This window comes from Cololabis saira, chromosome 4 (genome assembly GCF_033807715.1).
Source record: "Cololabis saira isolate AMF1-May2022 chromosome 4, fColSai1.1, whole genome shotgun sequence".
NCBI classification, from domain to species: domain Eukaryota; kingdom Metazoa; phylum Chordata; class Actinopteri; order Beloniformes; family Belonidae; genus Cololabis; species Cololabis saira.
Window position 1 is genome coordinate 24276359 of NC_084590.1, and position 16573 is coordinate 24292931.

Genomic DNA, 16573 nt, shown 5'->3' on the forward strand with positions numbered 1-16573 from the left:
AAACTGTGAAAAAACAGAACTGCATTGTAGAAATGCAGCAGGAAGAAGCTCGTCGGTTGTGTAAAAGCGTTGGTGGTGGATGAAGCACATGCTTCAGACAAGAGGTGGCAGCATTGTCCAACAAAGTCACTGAGCAGAGCTACGGGGAAGTGTTACTGCAGACACACGTACACATACTTAGCTTTTCTTATTAATCTCAAATCTTTCATGTTTTTCTATTTAAAAGCAAGAATTTGCCTTCTCAGGTTAACTTGGCGCTTCAAAACTGGCCCTGACACGTAACCTTGGGCTCCAGGAAACAGGACACACACTTCTGCTGTATGTGAAGGACAGTAAACGGACACATTATTACCACAAATTGGAAAACAAAAGTTTTTATTCATATTCTTCTGATACAAAAGTGTGTTTTTTTTAAATAAACAAGTTTAAAACCTTTGTCACTTTTTTTTTCTTTTTTTTTTTTTTTTACTTACAAGGATAAATTAATACATTGATGACATTGTCAAGACAACAAGCGTTCTACACGAGGGAGCGGTCCAAACCTTAAAGGCTACAATCTGTGCTGGAGAGCTGACATCAGCGGTGATTCATATGTGGGTTTCTCAAAAGCATTTACAAATCTCATTTGCCAGTGGTTAAGTGTTGGGCACACTTGTGCAGTTTCGAGGCACGTTATGCGATTGTTTGGAAATGTCACCTGAAGCTCAGTGTGGTCACGAGAGAGGAGGCAGCCAAAACATTAAGACGGGTTAAGAGGGAAACCACATTAGCTCCGAGGGGAGGTGGTCAGAGGTTAATTTAATTCACTTTAAGTGAAGGTAATGTTTGTTTGGCTTTGGAAATTTAATAAGGGTTTTAAGGTAGGCCGATTTGAGAAACATTGCTTTTTTCTTCTTGTCCCGAAGTTCTAGGTTTCACCAGAACTTCCATGTTTGGGGGGAAAAGGCGCCCCATTTTTTTTTCTTCTTTTGTCCTACCCTAAACATTGCATTAAAAATGATGTAACAGGCTAGGTGAGGCACTATCTGGTTAAAGAGGACACACAGAAGGACAAAGATTCAAATTCCTTTAACTCCATTACATGTCAATTTCCCAAAACGAGATTATCCTATTGAACTGTGGAAGACCTAATGTGACACACATCATACAGCATATTGTAGATACAAAGACTCACTGCAATGCAAGAGCTTTGCTTAATAGATTGTCAGGCAGAAAAAAAAAAAAACATACACAGAAGCAGTCGCAGGGTTTGGAAACCATGGGACAGAACAAATCAGAACCAGAAACCAATTGTGTGTAAAGCTGCAAGTAAAAAAAAATAAATGGGAAAGGCCTGCAGCTAAAATCTCATTTCTGTCATCCATGAAATTTTTAAGTGTACAAAAATCTCTTCCAGAGACAACTCTCGGGAATGGACTTTGATGTACTGGGGTTGCTAAAAAGATGCATGCTGGCAGACAACCAATGAGAGCATCAGACAGATATGTGACTTAATATCACACAGTCCAGAGGAGGAGACTTTAGTTTGACAGATAAGTTATCAACCTGCAACATTCTCTAAGTTCTGCAAGATGCTTGAAATAACTTATCTATGTGGAAGCACACTTGAGGAAATGTTTTTAATGCCAAATGTGACGTCTCCCGATGCGCTTTGCATCAATGTGACAATAGCTTATATACCACAACTCATGCACGGTGCTGAATGTGCATTTACAAAAGGCACAACTGTGTGACAGTCTCCTGCTGCTGCATAACGTGTACTTTGGCAACCGATTGTCCCATTGCTTCTCTTTCTTTCTACCTGCCTTTGATCCAGTGTAGGGAAAGGGGCAGGAGCAATTATTACATTTCCTGGATTTCAAGAGCACATACAGGACAGGATTTCCAGGAAGACTGCACGTCTTTGGATATGTTAGAGTCTTGGTGAGCTGAGCTTCTCACACACCCATGATGTGAAACTAAGGCCAATTTATGGTGCAACAGAAATCACAACAGGTACTTGTGGTATGCATACCTCGCAGCTTTGTCTTCACAATATTTGTAACAATATTTCTTGCACCATTCACAATGAAAACTGTAGATGGCTCACCTATTATACAATTATAGTGCATTATCACAGCTTAGAGCTAGTTTCCCAAAAATTCACAACGGTAAAAGATTTTCATTACACTCAACCTGCTATTTAATTTTTTCAAAATTCAATTAATTGAGGAAATTCTCAGGGTGTCAGGTATTTCTGGGAAACGTCAGTCTACATCTGTATAATATCTGCTCCAGTGTAAAAGTTCAAACTTCAAAAGACCCTTAAAAGACACAAATGCATACAGGTTTACTGTATTCAACAGTTTCAGATTCTTCTGCTGAGGAGGAAAAGAGAGGCAGAGGTAGACATGATGCTACACAGCTTATTGGTATATCTTGTCTGCATACTGTTGCTTCCGTTTTGCCTTTGCTGTCTCTCTTTTTGCTGAATGCTCTGCTTCGTCCACCTCTCTGAGAAACACAGGTCTAACAGAGGTAGAGGCGACTGCTGCTGCTACTCAATGACTCAGTCTTCCAATTTTCTCCTTCATAACCCTTATTAGAGGCACAGAGTAAGGAACTGTCAGGGGGCTCATGTGATGCTGCTTTCCCCAGTGGCTCTTTAAAAAGTCCTGCTACGGTCCTGTGTCACATTTTTTAATATCCTCCTCTCATCTCTCCATCCTTCATTTGGCTGAGTGAGCTTCTGCACAGGGGGGGAGAGAAACTTGCAGAACAAAATTCCTGTCCATTTTCTCTCTCTCTGGCTTTCCCTTCACACCACAGTCTCGTTGCCTTTCCCTGGTTTGATCCAGCCCTCGCCCGGTGCCCTCTTGCCACCTCGGTTCGCCCGGCTTTCTCTGAGCAGCCGAGAGGAGCAGCGCTGCCAGGTGTGGAGCGTTTTTGCCGACCATATCCACATCCCTGATGTGATGCCTACAAGCAGCGACATGAAGATTCGAAGCATTTCCGATGCTACGTACGAGTCCCGGGTGCTGGCCCTGAACTCCCCCCAGTTAGAGAGCTGGTAAAGGTAACAGCCAATGACGGTGGATGCAGGGACTGTATAAAGTACGGAAAACACACCGATCTTCACCATCAGGCGCTCCAGTTTGTCTGTTTTGGCACCATCCTTCTGCAGATTGGAGCGGATCTTGAAAAGAGCCACAAGTCCAGCACAGATAAACAGAGTTCCTGAGGAGTGAGAAGCAATCAGTTATCATGTAATGAACAGCAAAGAGAAAAAGCATGAAAACATTGCATGACTAACAAATAGGGTTGCCACCCGTCCCGTAAAATACGGAATTGTCCTTTATTTGAGAAAAAAATGTTGCGTCCCGTATTGAACTAATACGGGACACGATTTGTACCTTATTTTCCTTAACTTTTACACCATATTGTAGTTGAATTATTGAAATAGATTAACTTTTACACCATATTGTAGTTGAATTATTGAAATAAGTTAACTTTTACACCATATTCTAGTTGAATTATTGAAATAAGTTAACTTTTACACCATATTCTAGTTGAATTATTGAAATAAATTAACTTTTACACCATATTCTAGTTGAATTATTGAAATAAGTTAACTTTTACACCATATTCTAGTTGAATTATTGAAATAAATTAACCTTTACACCATATTCTAGTTGAATTATTGAAATAAATTAACTTTTACACCATATTCTAGTTGAATTATTGAAATAAATTAACTTTTACACCATATTCTAGTTGAATTATTGAAATAAGTTAACTTTTACACCATATTCTAGTTGAATTATTGAAATAAATTAACCTTTACACCATATTCTAGTTGAATTATTGAAATAAATTAACTTTTACACCATATTCTAGTTGAAATTATTGAAATAAGTTAACTTTTACACCATATTCTAGTTGAATTATTGAAATAAATTAACCTTTACACCATATTCTAGTTGAATTATTGAAATAAATTAACTTTTACACCATATTCTAGTTGAATTATTGAAATAAATTAACTTTTACACCATATTCTAGTTGAATTATTGAAATAAATTAACTTTTACACCATATTCTTCACCTGTAGGCTATATTACATCTGGGCTGATGTGGACATACGTAGCATAGGAGGCTATTTCAGCTGCTATATGGTTGTCTGTCTGTACAGTCATGCAAGTTCAATGCTATTAAAGCACTTTAAACTTTAAATCAAAGCATTTTGTTTTTCATATAAAATAAACACATTTTTATTCAGTTTAGAAGTTTTGGGGCTTTTTTTTTGGCTCCTGCGCTGCTGAAATCAGCCCTTATTTATTATATATTATTATATTTATCAACCCTTATTTCTATTTCTGAAAGGTGGCAACCCTACTAACAAAGGAGGAAAATGGTAAAATCCCATATTAGCGTGATTACTTTATTTTATGGTAGTATAGTTACCTATGAGAAGGTATGTGGCGAGTGGCGCCACCACAAAACCCGTGAGAGCCTCCTGCTGCTGGTTACCAACGTAGCACAGCCCCGTCAGGTCATCTGCATCCACCAGTCTCATGATGAGGATGACGATGGTTTTCACCGCTGGGATGGCCCAGGCTGCTATGTGAAAGTAGGAGCTGTGCATTTCAATAGCCTCGTGGCCCCACTTCAGTCCAGCCGCCAGAAACCAGGTGAGGGTCAGGATCACCCACCTGAAAGAGGAAGTTGAGGAAGGAGTGAGACAAGCAGCAAATGCTCCTCAAATATACAATCATCAGGATCGATCATGAGGTTAGTTAAAGTTGGCCATGAAGTCCATCACAGCCCTCAATCTTTGTATGTTGCTGGCAGAAGATGATGACGGTGGAAGTTTACTCCCTTCAACATATCCACTTAGAAAATGTCAAACATGAGTAGTTCAAGCATATTATGCCTCATCCCCCTCAGCTCTTGCATTTCATACAATATCTAACCATAATCTATTTTCTGATGTCATGGATGATCAGGATCACTGGTGATTTCCTCTGTTCCTCAAACGTCCCATACATGCACAAGGAAAGGCAAAGAGATGTCAGACCAAAGCAATTTGACTAGATACAAGCTCATGACTTACGATTTTTAATGACCAAATCATCTGTCCCATTTTACAGTGAACAGAAATCCTATTTTCCACAAAAGCAAACACTGATGGGTCCTTAAACATCTCAATGTTTAACCTCAATGCAACCCCCTCTAAACCAATCAGGTCAATGAATTAACCACTTAGAGGTAATTAGGTTATAATAACAGCACATAGTCACAAATTACATAACAGAGGGTCAGGTTACTGTCGGAGAGAGTAGTCCTTGGCCTGTTGCTCCTCTCAATGGGGAAGACAAACAGGAAAACAAGGGTTGAGTGAAAAGGAAGAAAAAAACTGCTGTGACAGCAGCGCGTTTCCACCGTGACTTAAACGCGGCACACACTCAAAAGTGTCGCTTCTATAAAGGATACCTTTGTATCCATTGTATGTCTGAAACTGAATCCAACTAGTACAGAGGTTATGAGACAGGATAGCTTGATTAGAAAAAAAAAAAAAACAAAGAAAAAATAACAGGATGCAAGTTTTGTGTTCCAGCTCAGGCCGATCACAACTGCTGATGACAATGGGCAGATTGGGACACAGAGGTAAAGGAGTGTGTTTGAACGTACCAGAGTGAAGAGGCCATGCCAAAGAAATAGAGCAGGAGAAAGACTATAGCACAGCCCGTGCTCTTTAATCCTTCTTGCACCAGAATTGGTACCGCTGTGGCGTCCAAGTCACAGGAAACGCGCTCCCTCCCGAGAGTCAGTCGTACCTAGAAAAGTATGCACGGTTTTATTAACAACAGGAAAAGACGGGTCAAAAACTGAGTTTTCACTGAGTATTTGACTTGTTTCTTACCAGGTAGGCAACGCTGTACAGATTACAGCACATGGACAGAAAGATGATGGGCCTCTCGGGGTACGAGAAACGCTGGGAATCCAGGAGAAAGGTCAGGACCGTCAAGGTGGTTGAGAGGAAACACAGGACGGCCCAGACCGCCATCCACGCATCTGTGAAGACTTTGGCCCCCCGTCGGTAGAGGCCGCTGTCATAGCCGCACTGGAGAGCGCAGCTTTCAGTCTGTTTGAGCCAGGTATACTGGTCAGGTGCAGACTCCAGGGCCTGACACTCCTGCTCGTGGGGAGGAGAGCGGACCGGCGGGTAAGGCGGGTCCTCGTCCCCTGGACCCTCCATACACATGTGGTTGTGGTCATTTTGAGGTGGGAAGCGGCTGCAGTTGAGCACCTGGAAAGGAAACATGATCAAACTTGGAAACCAACGATACAACACCCCTTTTCTGCTGAGTTCTTTTGCAATTTAGATTAGCCATCGTAGACTTTTTAAACCTTTCAATTCAATTTCAAACCAAAATGAGCCCCCGGTGTAATGTTTGGCTCAGCTATTCATTGCATGACATTAATGTTGCAAAGGATGCTCTACAGTTAAACTGGTCAAAATATACAAGTTAGAAACAGTTGCTGGTGCTTATTTTCCACTGTTTACATTAAACCAGAACACAGCAGAAAGGCAAAGCTCAAACGTGGAAAAACGGGCTGGAAAGATTTATGACAATGCAACATTTCTGTTGTCTCAACCAGCTGCTTTTATACAGGTGAATAGAAACCAGCGAAACAATCATTCAAGGTGATTATGGTCAGCTCAAACGTCTGCAACACCCACCAATGATATTCTGAGGATGCTTTTGTGTGTTATGATGACGTTACTCACCTCAGGCCATATAAAGCCAAACTCGTGGAGCACTGGGAGGCATTTCCTCTTGACAGACAGGCACATGCTACCACACGGCCCGATGGGGGTGGGAACTTTGTCTGTGCACATGGGCACATACACCGAGCAAAGGAAGAACTGGAGGGAAAAAATTGAGAGAAAACATTACACGTTTGACATATGGAATTGCAAAACTGTTCAAACTGTACTACACAGAACAGTTCAGGGGATGGACCAAAGCTCTGGGAATGCATTCTTTGGTGGAAAAGCTGAGAGGAAAAGGAATGACGATCGCGTGCTACGGTAGATGCACTGGGGAGTTTCAAAGATAATGTGCTAAGTGTCTTCTAATTTTAAAGAACTGGGGGTGTGGGGAGTGGGGGGTACATACGAAGGTGGGGGGTTATGTTTCCATGTCAGGTAAAATCAAACTTTGAGACAAAAATTGTATACAGAGACATGTCCTTTCATTAACAAATTATATATACATTTCAATAACTGGCTACCTTCTCCGTCTTAACTTTCAATACACAGCATTACCACCTCTAACTGCTGAGTTTCTATTTATACTCCTCAAGAGAGCCAACTCTGATGTGATCCAAGTTTACACACAAAACGGTTCATCTAAAGAAAAATTAAACAGTGCAGGACATTTCCCCTGCGCTCCCCTCCGCTAACAGAAATATGTTCTCCATGGTTCTTGGGAGGATGTTGGGCTAAAAGGACTTTGTGAATTTTTTTTTTTTTTCCATTTCAGAAATACCAAAATATGCACTGGGCTTTGATAACAGTTAAACGTTAAGGGCTTCCAGCCTTTGTTTAGTGATAGACCAACCCCAGCCCTTGAATGGAGCCCAAGTGAAACATGAACCCAAGAAGGGTGTCAAGGTTGGGAAATAAATACCCAGCGGAGATGTGAGACAACTCTCACTGTCCATGAGAATTTATCTGCAAAGTAGAAAACCTGACATTTGTGCATCCAAGAACCACTCTGTTTTTGATTTAAAAAAAATACTGAATGATTATTTACATAAGAGCTTGTATCACCCAGCTCCTGCTCCGTTGCACTCCTACAAGCCTGATAAAGTTATCAGGGACCAAACTTGTCAGTGTAAGTGTACACAGTAAATATTTAACGCCATTCAAAACTCATTTACACTCTATTTGTTTTCCATCTCTGCAAATCCAGTAGCCTGGCTGATACACAAGAAGAAAAATCAATCTCTGTCTCTCAAACTCACTATAAGCTACTTGTCCCAAGCTGTTTGTGGCTTGAAATGAAACCAGCGGTGTTTACACATAAAGTTTCCCCGCATACGGGTCGATGAACTTCGGCTTTTATGTCGTCTGCTCACACACTCAGAAAACCCTCGTACAAGACGAAGATATTCAATTACAGTTAATACAATTTCACATGCTTCTCACCGTGAGTTGTGCATACTCAACCGGTGACAGAACTGTAACACATTCTGGGTGTTTTCCCCCCAACCGTCCGTAACCTGAGTGCTCCCACTTCAATGCTAAAAGCTGCTCCAGTTACCAGTCAGGAAGCCTCCCATTAGAGCAAATGTTAGGTGATATGGTCTCTCTTTCCCTCTTCTGTGTGTGTGTGTGTGTGTGTGTGTGTGTGTGTGTGTGTGTGTGAGAGAGAGAGAGAGGGGGACTTGGGTGTCAGCTAAACTTACTGGACAATTTACAACAGCAGGAGGACAGTTTGATTTCATGCCACAGTTGCTCCTTGTTCTGTCTGCTTCTTTCTCACGTTACAGGCCTCTTTTGAGCCGTATATTCATCCATAATAATAAAACATGTATTACTACAGTTTCCAAACACGTTGCACACACAATGCAGAGGTTTACTGCTGCCGTCCCTGAGTGTAGATGTATGCGCTTGTGTGCTGGTGTGAAAATGGTTGACACACTTCTTGCAGACTGCTCTTGGCAGCTCTCAATGAGCTGCTGGCTTTATGTCACCAGACGCTCCAATTGTAGAGTAAAGTCAAATCTCAGACATGCATAATGGGGCCAATCTAATTTTTTCTTACATGGTGCATGAGTCAAACAAGCAGCACTTGTCTGAAGACACTGAGGCCAGCATTGTTAGCGGGAAGACAGTACAGTAGAGAGCCCTGGAGAATCAGCTGTTGGCTGTGAGGAGCATGGACTCCCGAATATCAACAGACAGAGGGGGCATTTTTTAATGAAATTAGCATGGAAGTCTGGCAGAACAACAACGGCGAGGGGGGTGAACCCCGTCACTTACTTTAACTGCACGGGAATAAACCTATAACACGCTCATTATCGCTGGCACCATCAGTCTGAGCGGCTCAACAGAGCAGGCAGTGATTGTAAGGAGCTCTCTTGTCATGTGCTCTGGGGCCACACTCTGCCTCTCTTTAGGCTCATTTATGGTTCTGCGTCACACCAACGCAGCCCCTACGCCGTAGGGTTACGCGGCGACGCCGTACCCTACGGCGTAGCCTCTGCGTCGATTTAACGCGGAACCATAATTCAGGCTTTTTACGCACACAGGCGCACAAATACAGCACACTTTTTTCTGCACCCATTCAAGCTTTTTGTGTTTGTTTGTTTGTTTTAGAGAGCAGGTCAGCTGTAATGATGAACTTCAAAGTCTCCAACAATCAATAACCATAATAGCACTAGGGTTGCCACCTTTCAGAAATAGAAATAAGGGACGCCCTGATTTCAGCAGCGCAGGAGCCAAAAAAAAAGCCCCCTAAACTGAATAAAAATGTGCTTTAATAGCATTGAACTTGCATAACTGTACAGACAGACAACCATATAGCAGCTGAAATATCCTCCTATGCTACGTATGTCCACATCAGCCCAGATGTAATATAGCCTACAGGTGAAGAATATGGTGTAAAAGTTAATTTATTTCAATAATTCAACTAGAATATGGTGTAAAAGTTAATTTATTTCAATAATTCAACTAGAATATGGTGTAAAAAATAACTTATTTCAATAATTCAACTAGACTATGGTGTAAAAGTTAATTTATTTCAATAATTCAACTAGAATATGGTGTAAAAGTTAACTTATTTCAATAATTCAACTAGAATATGGTGTAAAAGTCAATTTATTTCAATAATTCAACTAGAATATGGTGTAAAAGTTAACTTATTTCAATAATTCAACTAGAATATGGTGTAAAAGTTAATTTATTTCAATAATTCAACTAGAATATGGTGTAAAAGTTAACTTATTTCAATAATTCAACTAGAATATGGTGTAAAAGTTAACTTATTTCAATAATTCAACTAGAATATGGTGTAAAAGTTAATTTATTTCAATAATTCAACTAGAATATGGTGTAAAAGTTAAGGAAAATACAGTACAAATCGCGTCCCGTATTAGTTCAATACGGGACGCAACATTTTTTTCTCAAATAAAGGACAATTCCGTATTTTACAACCCTAAACAGCCCCGTACCTTGAGCTGGCTGGAGCAGCCGTACTGTATGAGCGGCGTGAACGTGGTGAGCTGCAGCTCCGCGTCCGACTGCAGCACGTTGCCCACCAGGTTGGGCATCTTCGTGACGTTGTAGCCCAGACCCTGGCACATGCTGATGCGGATGGGGTAGCAGGTCGTCTCCTCCACCTCCTCCCCGAAGGCTCGGACCGGCCGGAGCAGGAGGAGCGGGGCGAGCAGGGCGAGCAGAGCGGCCAGCCACGCCATCGTCCCGGTCTGGATCACACCGAGCGAGCTGCGTCCCCACCTCCCCAACCTCTCCTCCTCCTGGGAAAGATGATGATTATCTCCTTGGAAACGGAAGCACGGGAAAAATAGGTCCAGGTGCGAGTTCAGGGGGGCTACAGTGTCCAACTCCGAGCCATTCAACAGATAAAACATCCACAAAAGAAGCCGGGAAACATTGGGAGAGCTCGCCCGTCTGCGCTGTTCAAAATAGTCCGCGGCGCGCAATTGCGCATCAAGCACTTTAATATGATTTTTTCTCCCCTTATCCCTTGAAGGAGTCCGTGGAGGCTGCAGCAGAGCGATGCACCGGTGTCCTGCACAGATCTGATCTGGTCCAGCACAGATCTGCTCCAGCTTTCCCCTGCCTTCACCAGCCCAGCGCTAAACTTTATTGTGTCTGCGAGGGGAAACTGTTTTCCCCACACGGCGGAGATCCGACCAATCCGGGCTGCGGGAGTTGGGTTTCCCTGACCAACCCTTGACCAGGGGGGCGGTATCCGAAAAAGAAAAACACAAGAGCTCCCCTCTCCTCTTATATTATCTGTCCCTTTCTTTCTTTCCTTCCCTCCCGTCTCATTTCCTTTGACATCGTTTGCCGTCCTCATTCTTCTCCATTTCTCCTTCCTCTCCTGCAGAGAAAATCACCCAGCATTTCCCAGCTGATTCTGACAATGTCCAGAACTTGTATTTAAACCCGAATGATGTGGCTTCAACATGTGTTTTCATGTGCTTTATTTTTAGAAAAACACGTGCACCCTTTGCAGTAGCTCTATGTGTATATGAGTATGGTTTTATTTTATATTTAACGTTCGTAATGGTCTCCTTTCAGGGCTGTCTGGAGGCTCACCACAGGTTCCACCCCCCTCTCTGAAGGCCCATCAGGCCTAAGTGCTCACGACATTGTAATTGAAAGTAGGGACTAAACTGATGTTGAGGCATTGGATATCTCTTTTGCATTGCAATGAATGCACTTACTGGACAGGTTTTGTTTGTTCGTGGCACCCTGGGAGAAAGCTTGTCCTTTACAGCATGAAACTAGCCGTGAAGAGTGTTGTTTTGGCTTTTCAGCCTTGTAAAGTGGTCTGGGGTGAGAAACTGGGAGGTGGGGAGCTCCAGGAGCACTGGATTCGTCTTGAAAGTAATTTGTTCAGTTCCAAGACTCTCAAAGCAATCTGCCAGGAGTAATCACAATCTATTTCAGAACTGCACAGATGTTTCTAAAAGTTTAAACTATATATGCGTTTCAAATCAGATACTGCAAGAAGTGCACATAAGTAACCATTGCCATGTTTGATATTTGGACTCTTGCATGCAAATGGAAATGACTCCAGTGGACAAATTGTTTTTACTTGATCCATTGAAACAACTCAGTACTCACTATTTATCATTCCCTGAAGAGCAGAAGTTCATCCTGACCCTACAAAACGTGCCCTCAGAAACTCAAGTCTAATCTATTATCTGCTGATAGAAAGCAGCGAAACATGAGGAACCAATAGAGAAGCTGCGCCAGATAAGAACAATTCCCATTCAAGGTGACTTTATAATAATTCTTCCAAAATTAAAGCCAAATAAAGGTTTAAACATGAGATAGACTAGAAACAACTATTCCTTCCAGTGTTGCTGGCATATTTCTGTCAGTATTTCTGTGCTGGTTGCTGCTCAGAAAATGTGAGCATGTGAGCAGGGGAGCTGCCTGGTCTCATTGTGCCGCCGCGTTTTGCGATGACTGCGATGTTTAGGCGAGTCCACGGCGACAATTGATTGGCAGCAGCAGTGACCTCACCACCCAGCCACCCCAACCCCCAACACAGGAACCGCTCTCAACACATTCACATGCACACCATCCCCCCTCTGCTGCTCCTCCACTGAACCTGAGGTCAGGACCTGAGGTAATTAGCACTGAGCTGAAACAATGGAGTGTGCCTTAGAGCTGATGTTATCTAGGGGAGTGTTTGTGTGTATAGATGCATGCAAAAGGAGAAAGTAATTGGACTGGAACATTAATTAAATAGAGAAAACCCTGGGAAAAAAAAAAACAAAAAAACATGTGGCATTTGAAACAAAAGTGGAGAAAAATGTGAGAGCTGAGACAGAAATCGAGCGTGAGGCAAAACCTTTAGCGGCACGTATCAGCCGCAGCCACCAGCACACTCCCAGTATTTACTTTCACAGCAGAGTGTGAATAACAGGAGCGAGCACACAACGTGTTGTCATCGACAGACTAATGACCATCGCACTGAGCAGATAATGACCACAGTAACTGTGTGAGCCATAAAACCATTGAGTTAATAAAAAGAGAACAGGCCTTTTGCATTCAAACAGACATTACTGGACTGGCTTTTAGCAGCCGCCAGCCTTTAAATCTGCTTCTCTGCTACATGCTAAAGGGAAAACCAACACAAAATATTTTAAGCACCTTACTCACTGAACAAAAGCCCACTAACACGCACTTACAGCTTTTGTCTTTGGTGGGATACATTGCGACGGGCATTGAATCACAGGCTGCTGAATGAGTGCCGTACAGTTACAGAGTTTTCTTTGATCAGCAGTGATGGGAACAAGACACCTGAATGTTAATTTTGGAAGAGCTAAGTGTCCACAGAACTGCAAAGAATTAAAAACGTGCAAAACATTGTGCTCAGAACTTTGGAAACTGACAGGAATAAGAAACATTGAAAAAAGGAGACACCGCTGCATTTAAGAAAGTGGTGTTTGCTGGAATTTGAACACCAGAACACCAAAGCCTGTTGGATAATTGTATGCCAGACCCCCTCCTTATACAGCAGTCTGCCAAGTCGTGCCTGACAGGAATATTGTGCCTTGTCTATGGCAACATGTCACTGAGGGTAACCACGCCACATCTGGCAATGAAAAAGGACTCAGTTGCCTTATTTTAGTGGCTGAACCAAGTCCCTGGAAGATTTTTCTCCAGAAGGGTGGAACCTCAAACATATTCCATCATTTCTGTTGTAATGAAACTGTAAGGAGTCCAGAGATGTTTTATTTGTCACCAGGACGAAGCATTGTCAACCTGGAAGAGACAGTTCCCATCAGGACGATGAAGTGATGGTTTAGAGGTGGATGGTGTACGGGGTTACTGGATTCGTCATAATTTTGAAATATAGCCAGACAAACACACATAAACATGCACGTTTTACTATTAGTGCGTGAGTGGAATCCATTAAATATTTACACAACTTTGGAAAATATTAAATATTGTGTTAGTCAGACTGAAATCTGAGGGGAAACTTTTCCTTCGGACAGCTGATAATATGTAGGGCTTCATAGAAAAACCTATTCGTAAGAAAGTAAAACAAAAAGAAAGAAAAGAAAAGCCTTGTTTTAAGAAAGTTGTCTTGTCTTGTCGCTAGACTTTTATGCTGATTGTAAGATGTCAAAAAAATGTTTTCTTACCATATTGGCAGAGATAGTTTTGCTAAAAAAAAAGACAATGTAATTAGATTAAAAATACATAAAAAACAACAAATCACACATACAATATTTCTATTAACGAGGTTATTTCTGATTTGATAAAGTGAATGAGTAGTCAGCGTGTCACCAGGAACAAGAGGAGAGCAGATATTTCATTCCTTACTCAGTCTAAGCCTGAAAATTTCACAGCAGTTTAATCAACTCTCAACTATTGATTTTTACACCACTTTTCCATTAACACAGCCATTCACTTTGTCACTACATAACTGAAGAATCAGTGTCTTGTTCTCTGTTGTTTGAGGTTTAAATTGTTTTAAATAGCACTAAAGTTATTTTTGTTCTTTGATGCTGGCTTTTGTGTATCCATACCATTTTCTGGCCAACCTATTTCAGTGCTCAAACCACTTCATGACCAAACCAGCAATCAACAGAGAGGCAGTGAGGCTGCCAATATTTGGGTTAGCCCAGGAATAAGATAAATATTTACACCTATCAATGACAACTGTATGGAAAAGAATATTTGAAGGCTGCAAAGGTGGCCCATGTATAGAGACCAATATCCGATAGTAGTATATTTAAAACAGTTATACTAAAGTAGGACATTGAGGAGCTATGGTTTTGGGTCAGTGATGGACCAACTACACCCGGAGCATGTTCATACGGGCGATTTCAGTTGTTTTCATTGTGGAACATAAATGTCCAAGACTTTTAATATTCCTTCCTGAAACATCCAGCTTATGCCTAATGTTTTTCTGATTTTTAATCGACTTCAGTGGTGATTTCCACTGCTGTACGACCAGAAAATATAGTCACAGCTTTCTATTTATCGATGCCACGCAGTTTTGTCCAGCACAGTTCACTTGTGATTCTCTTTACAAGTTGATGTCAATGGAAAGAGCTTTTCCTTCCCAAATGATGGTTTATGTTTAGGAAGCCAGGACTTTGGAAGAAACCCTGACAGGCCTGTGTTCCCTGATGTCTGTTCTGCTCTGCTCCCACCTCTTATCTCCACAAAAACAAAAGACATCCTCAGAAATATACATCTACAGCTCTGATTCCATAAAAAGTTGGGATGGTGAGTAAATATAAACAAAGTACTATGATTTGAAAATCTCATACAACCATATTTTGAGTTTGAGTTTGAGTTTATTTCGATCAGCAATCATTGAAAAATGTCCATCCAACAAAACAAAACATAGAAAACATAGAAAACATAAACTGTTGACAATTAGCATTCACCTTTTCATGAAAAAATATCAGGTCACTTTTAATATGATGGAAGGAATTGGGACATTTATGACAAAAAGCTGGAAAAGTAAGTTTGTGAAGTTGTGAAACAACTTCAACTAATGTTCCCCATTTCCTCATCAACAGTATATGATATCATCAAAATATTTCAAGAATCTGGATACATATCTGTGTTCTGAGAAGCTAAGAGCGCATCATGACAGCATCATTCTGGTTTAAAAACAGGCAATATTCTGCAATGGAAAGGACTGCATAGGCTCAGTAAAACGGCTGGAAACCTCCACCAGTGCACGTTAACACTCATCATACAGAGGGGAGTTTTAACTGAACATGATCCAGAAATGTCACTGTCTTCTTTGTACCTACAACGTTTTATTTCAACAACAAACCCACCTTCAAGTGAAGCACGAGTTTGTTTTTTTTCTCTTCTTCTCTTGCTCGCTCCTGATTCGTGATGTCTTTTGGGCGACATGTTGAAATCTCACCTTCTGTAGCTCTGCAAAACCATGCGTGCACCCGCACCCCTCTGATTGGTCAGATGTCAAGTCATCATTGCGCGGTAAGACTAGAGGTCTCTTTTCTCTCCTCCGCCCTGCAAATGCGTCCCTTCGCACAAAATGAGGCCCTACGCACGGGGGCGGCCCTGCAAGTGCATTAGTAACTATGGAATCGGGGGCTTGCCACATCTGGAGAGGAGACATCCATGCGGGAAGGTTTCAGCAGGTCTTAGGGCTGCATACGCCCGCATCCAAGATTCTTTTTTGCAGTGAAGGCTGTGCATCTTTTATCAGAATAGTGTTAAACAACATTGTCGATCCTTTGTTTCACGAGAGTCCAGGGGCTTCTGCCTGATCTTTCACCAATTAAAAACATGATATGCATCATGTAATGGAAATATATGACAAAGACATCCCAGACTGTTGAGCATCTCCAATCCTATTTCAATCAAGATATGTGTGCCTGAGAATTATAGTAAATCACTGTATTCTGCTTGTAGCCGCATTTTATAGATTGTACCAACTTCGCAATTGCAGTTGTAAGATTGATGCACTGAAGTGAACTTTTTGATAAGTTAACCTTTTATTGTCAATAATGTGGCTTTACTTGAACAAACAACTGCTAAAATCATCAGCAAACCTACATGGGCATGGCAATGTTCCTACCACCAGAATTAACTTAAAGTTTGGACCCAAAACGTATGCTGACTTTACTTTACATTGAGAATTGAGGCTCACTTGAGTTTTGTGGTATAAAAACCCTCTGAAGCCTAAAACAAAATCCTTTCTAAATTCTCTTTCAAAATAAGAGCATTTGAAAGGATGACGTCTTGACTCGCTGATTGAGCTATACCTTTCATGCCTTTCATGTGGACTACATTTCTTAGAAAATATCGCATTAAATT

At 41.5% G+C, this 16573-nt stretch overlaps 1 protein-coding gene across 1 annotated transcript; it reads right to left on the bottom strand.

The window, feature by feature from the left end:
* Positions 1-391: 391 nt before the first annotated feature.
* fzd4 (frizzled class receptor 4) lies at positions 392-10879 on the bottom strand. Its single transcript, XM_061719236.1, has 6 exons — positions 10225-10879; positions 6773-6910; positions 5903-6289; positions 5671-5816; positions 4444-4691; positions 392-3216 (listed from the first exon to the last, which is right to left on the bottom strand). The coding sequence occupies exons 1-6, from the start codon at positions 10642-10644 to the stop codon at positions 2798-2800; spliced, it is 1758 nt and encodes a 585-aa protein (XP_061575220.1). The 5' UTR covers positions 10645-10879; the 3' UTR covers positions 392-2797.
* Positions 10880-16573: the final 5694 nt, after the last annotated feature.

Coding starts and splice junctions, on each gene's coding strand:
- fzd4 (XM_061719236.1), bottom strand. CDS start 10,644: ATGTTTTATCTGTTGAATGGCTCGGAGTTGGACACTGTAGCCCCCCTG. Junction 5,817..5,902: donor TGTACAGCGTTGCCTACCTG/GTAAGAAACAAG, acceptor ATACTTTTCTAG/GTACGACTGACTCTCGGGAG. Junction 3,217..4,443: donor CGCCACATACCTTCTCATAG/GTAACTATACTA, acceptor CTCACTCCTCAG/GAACTCTGTTTATCTGTGCT.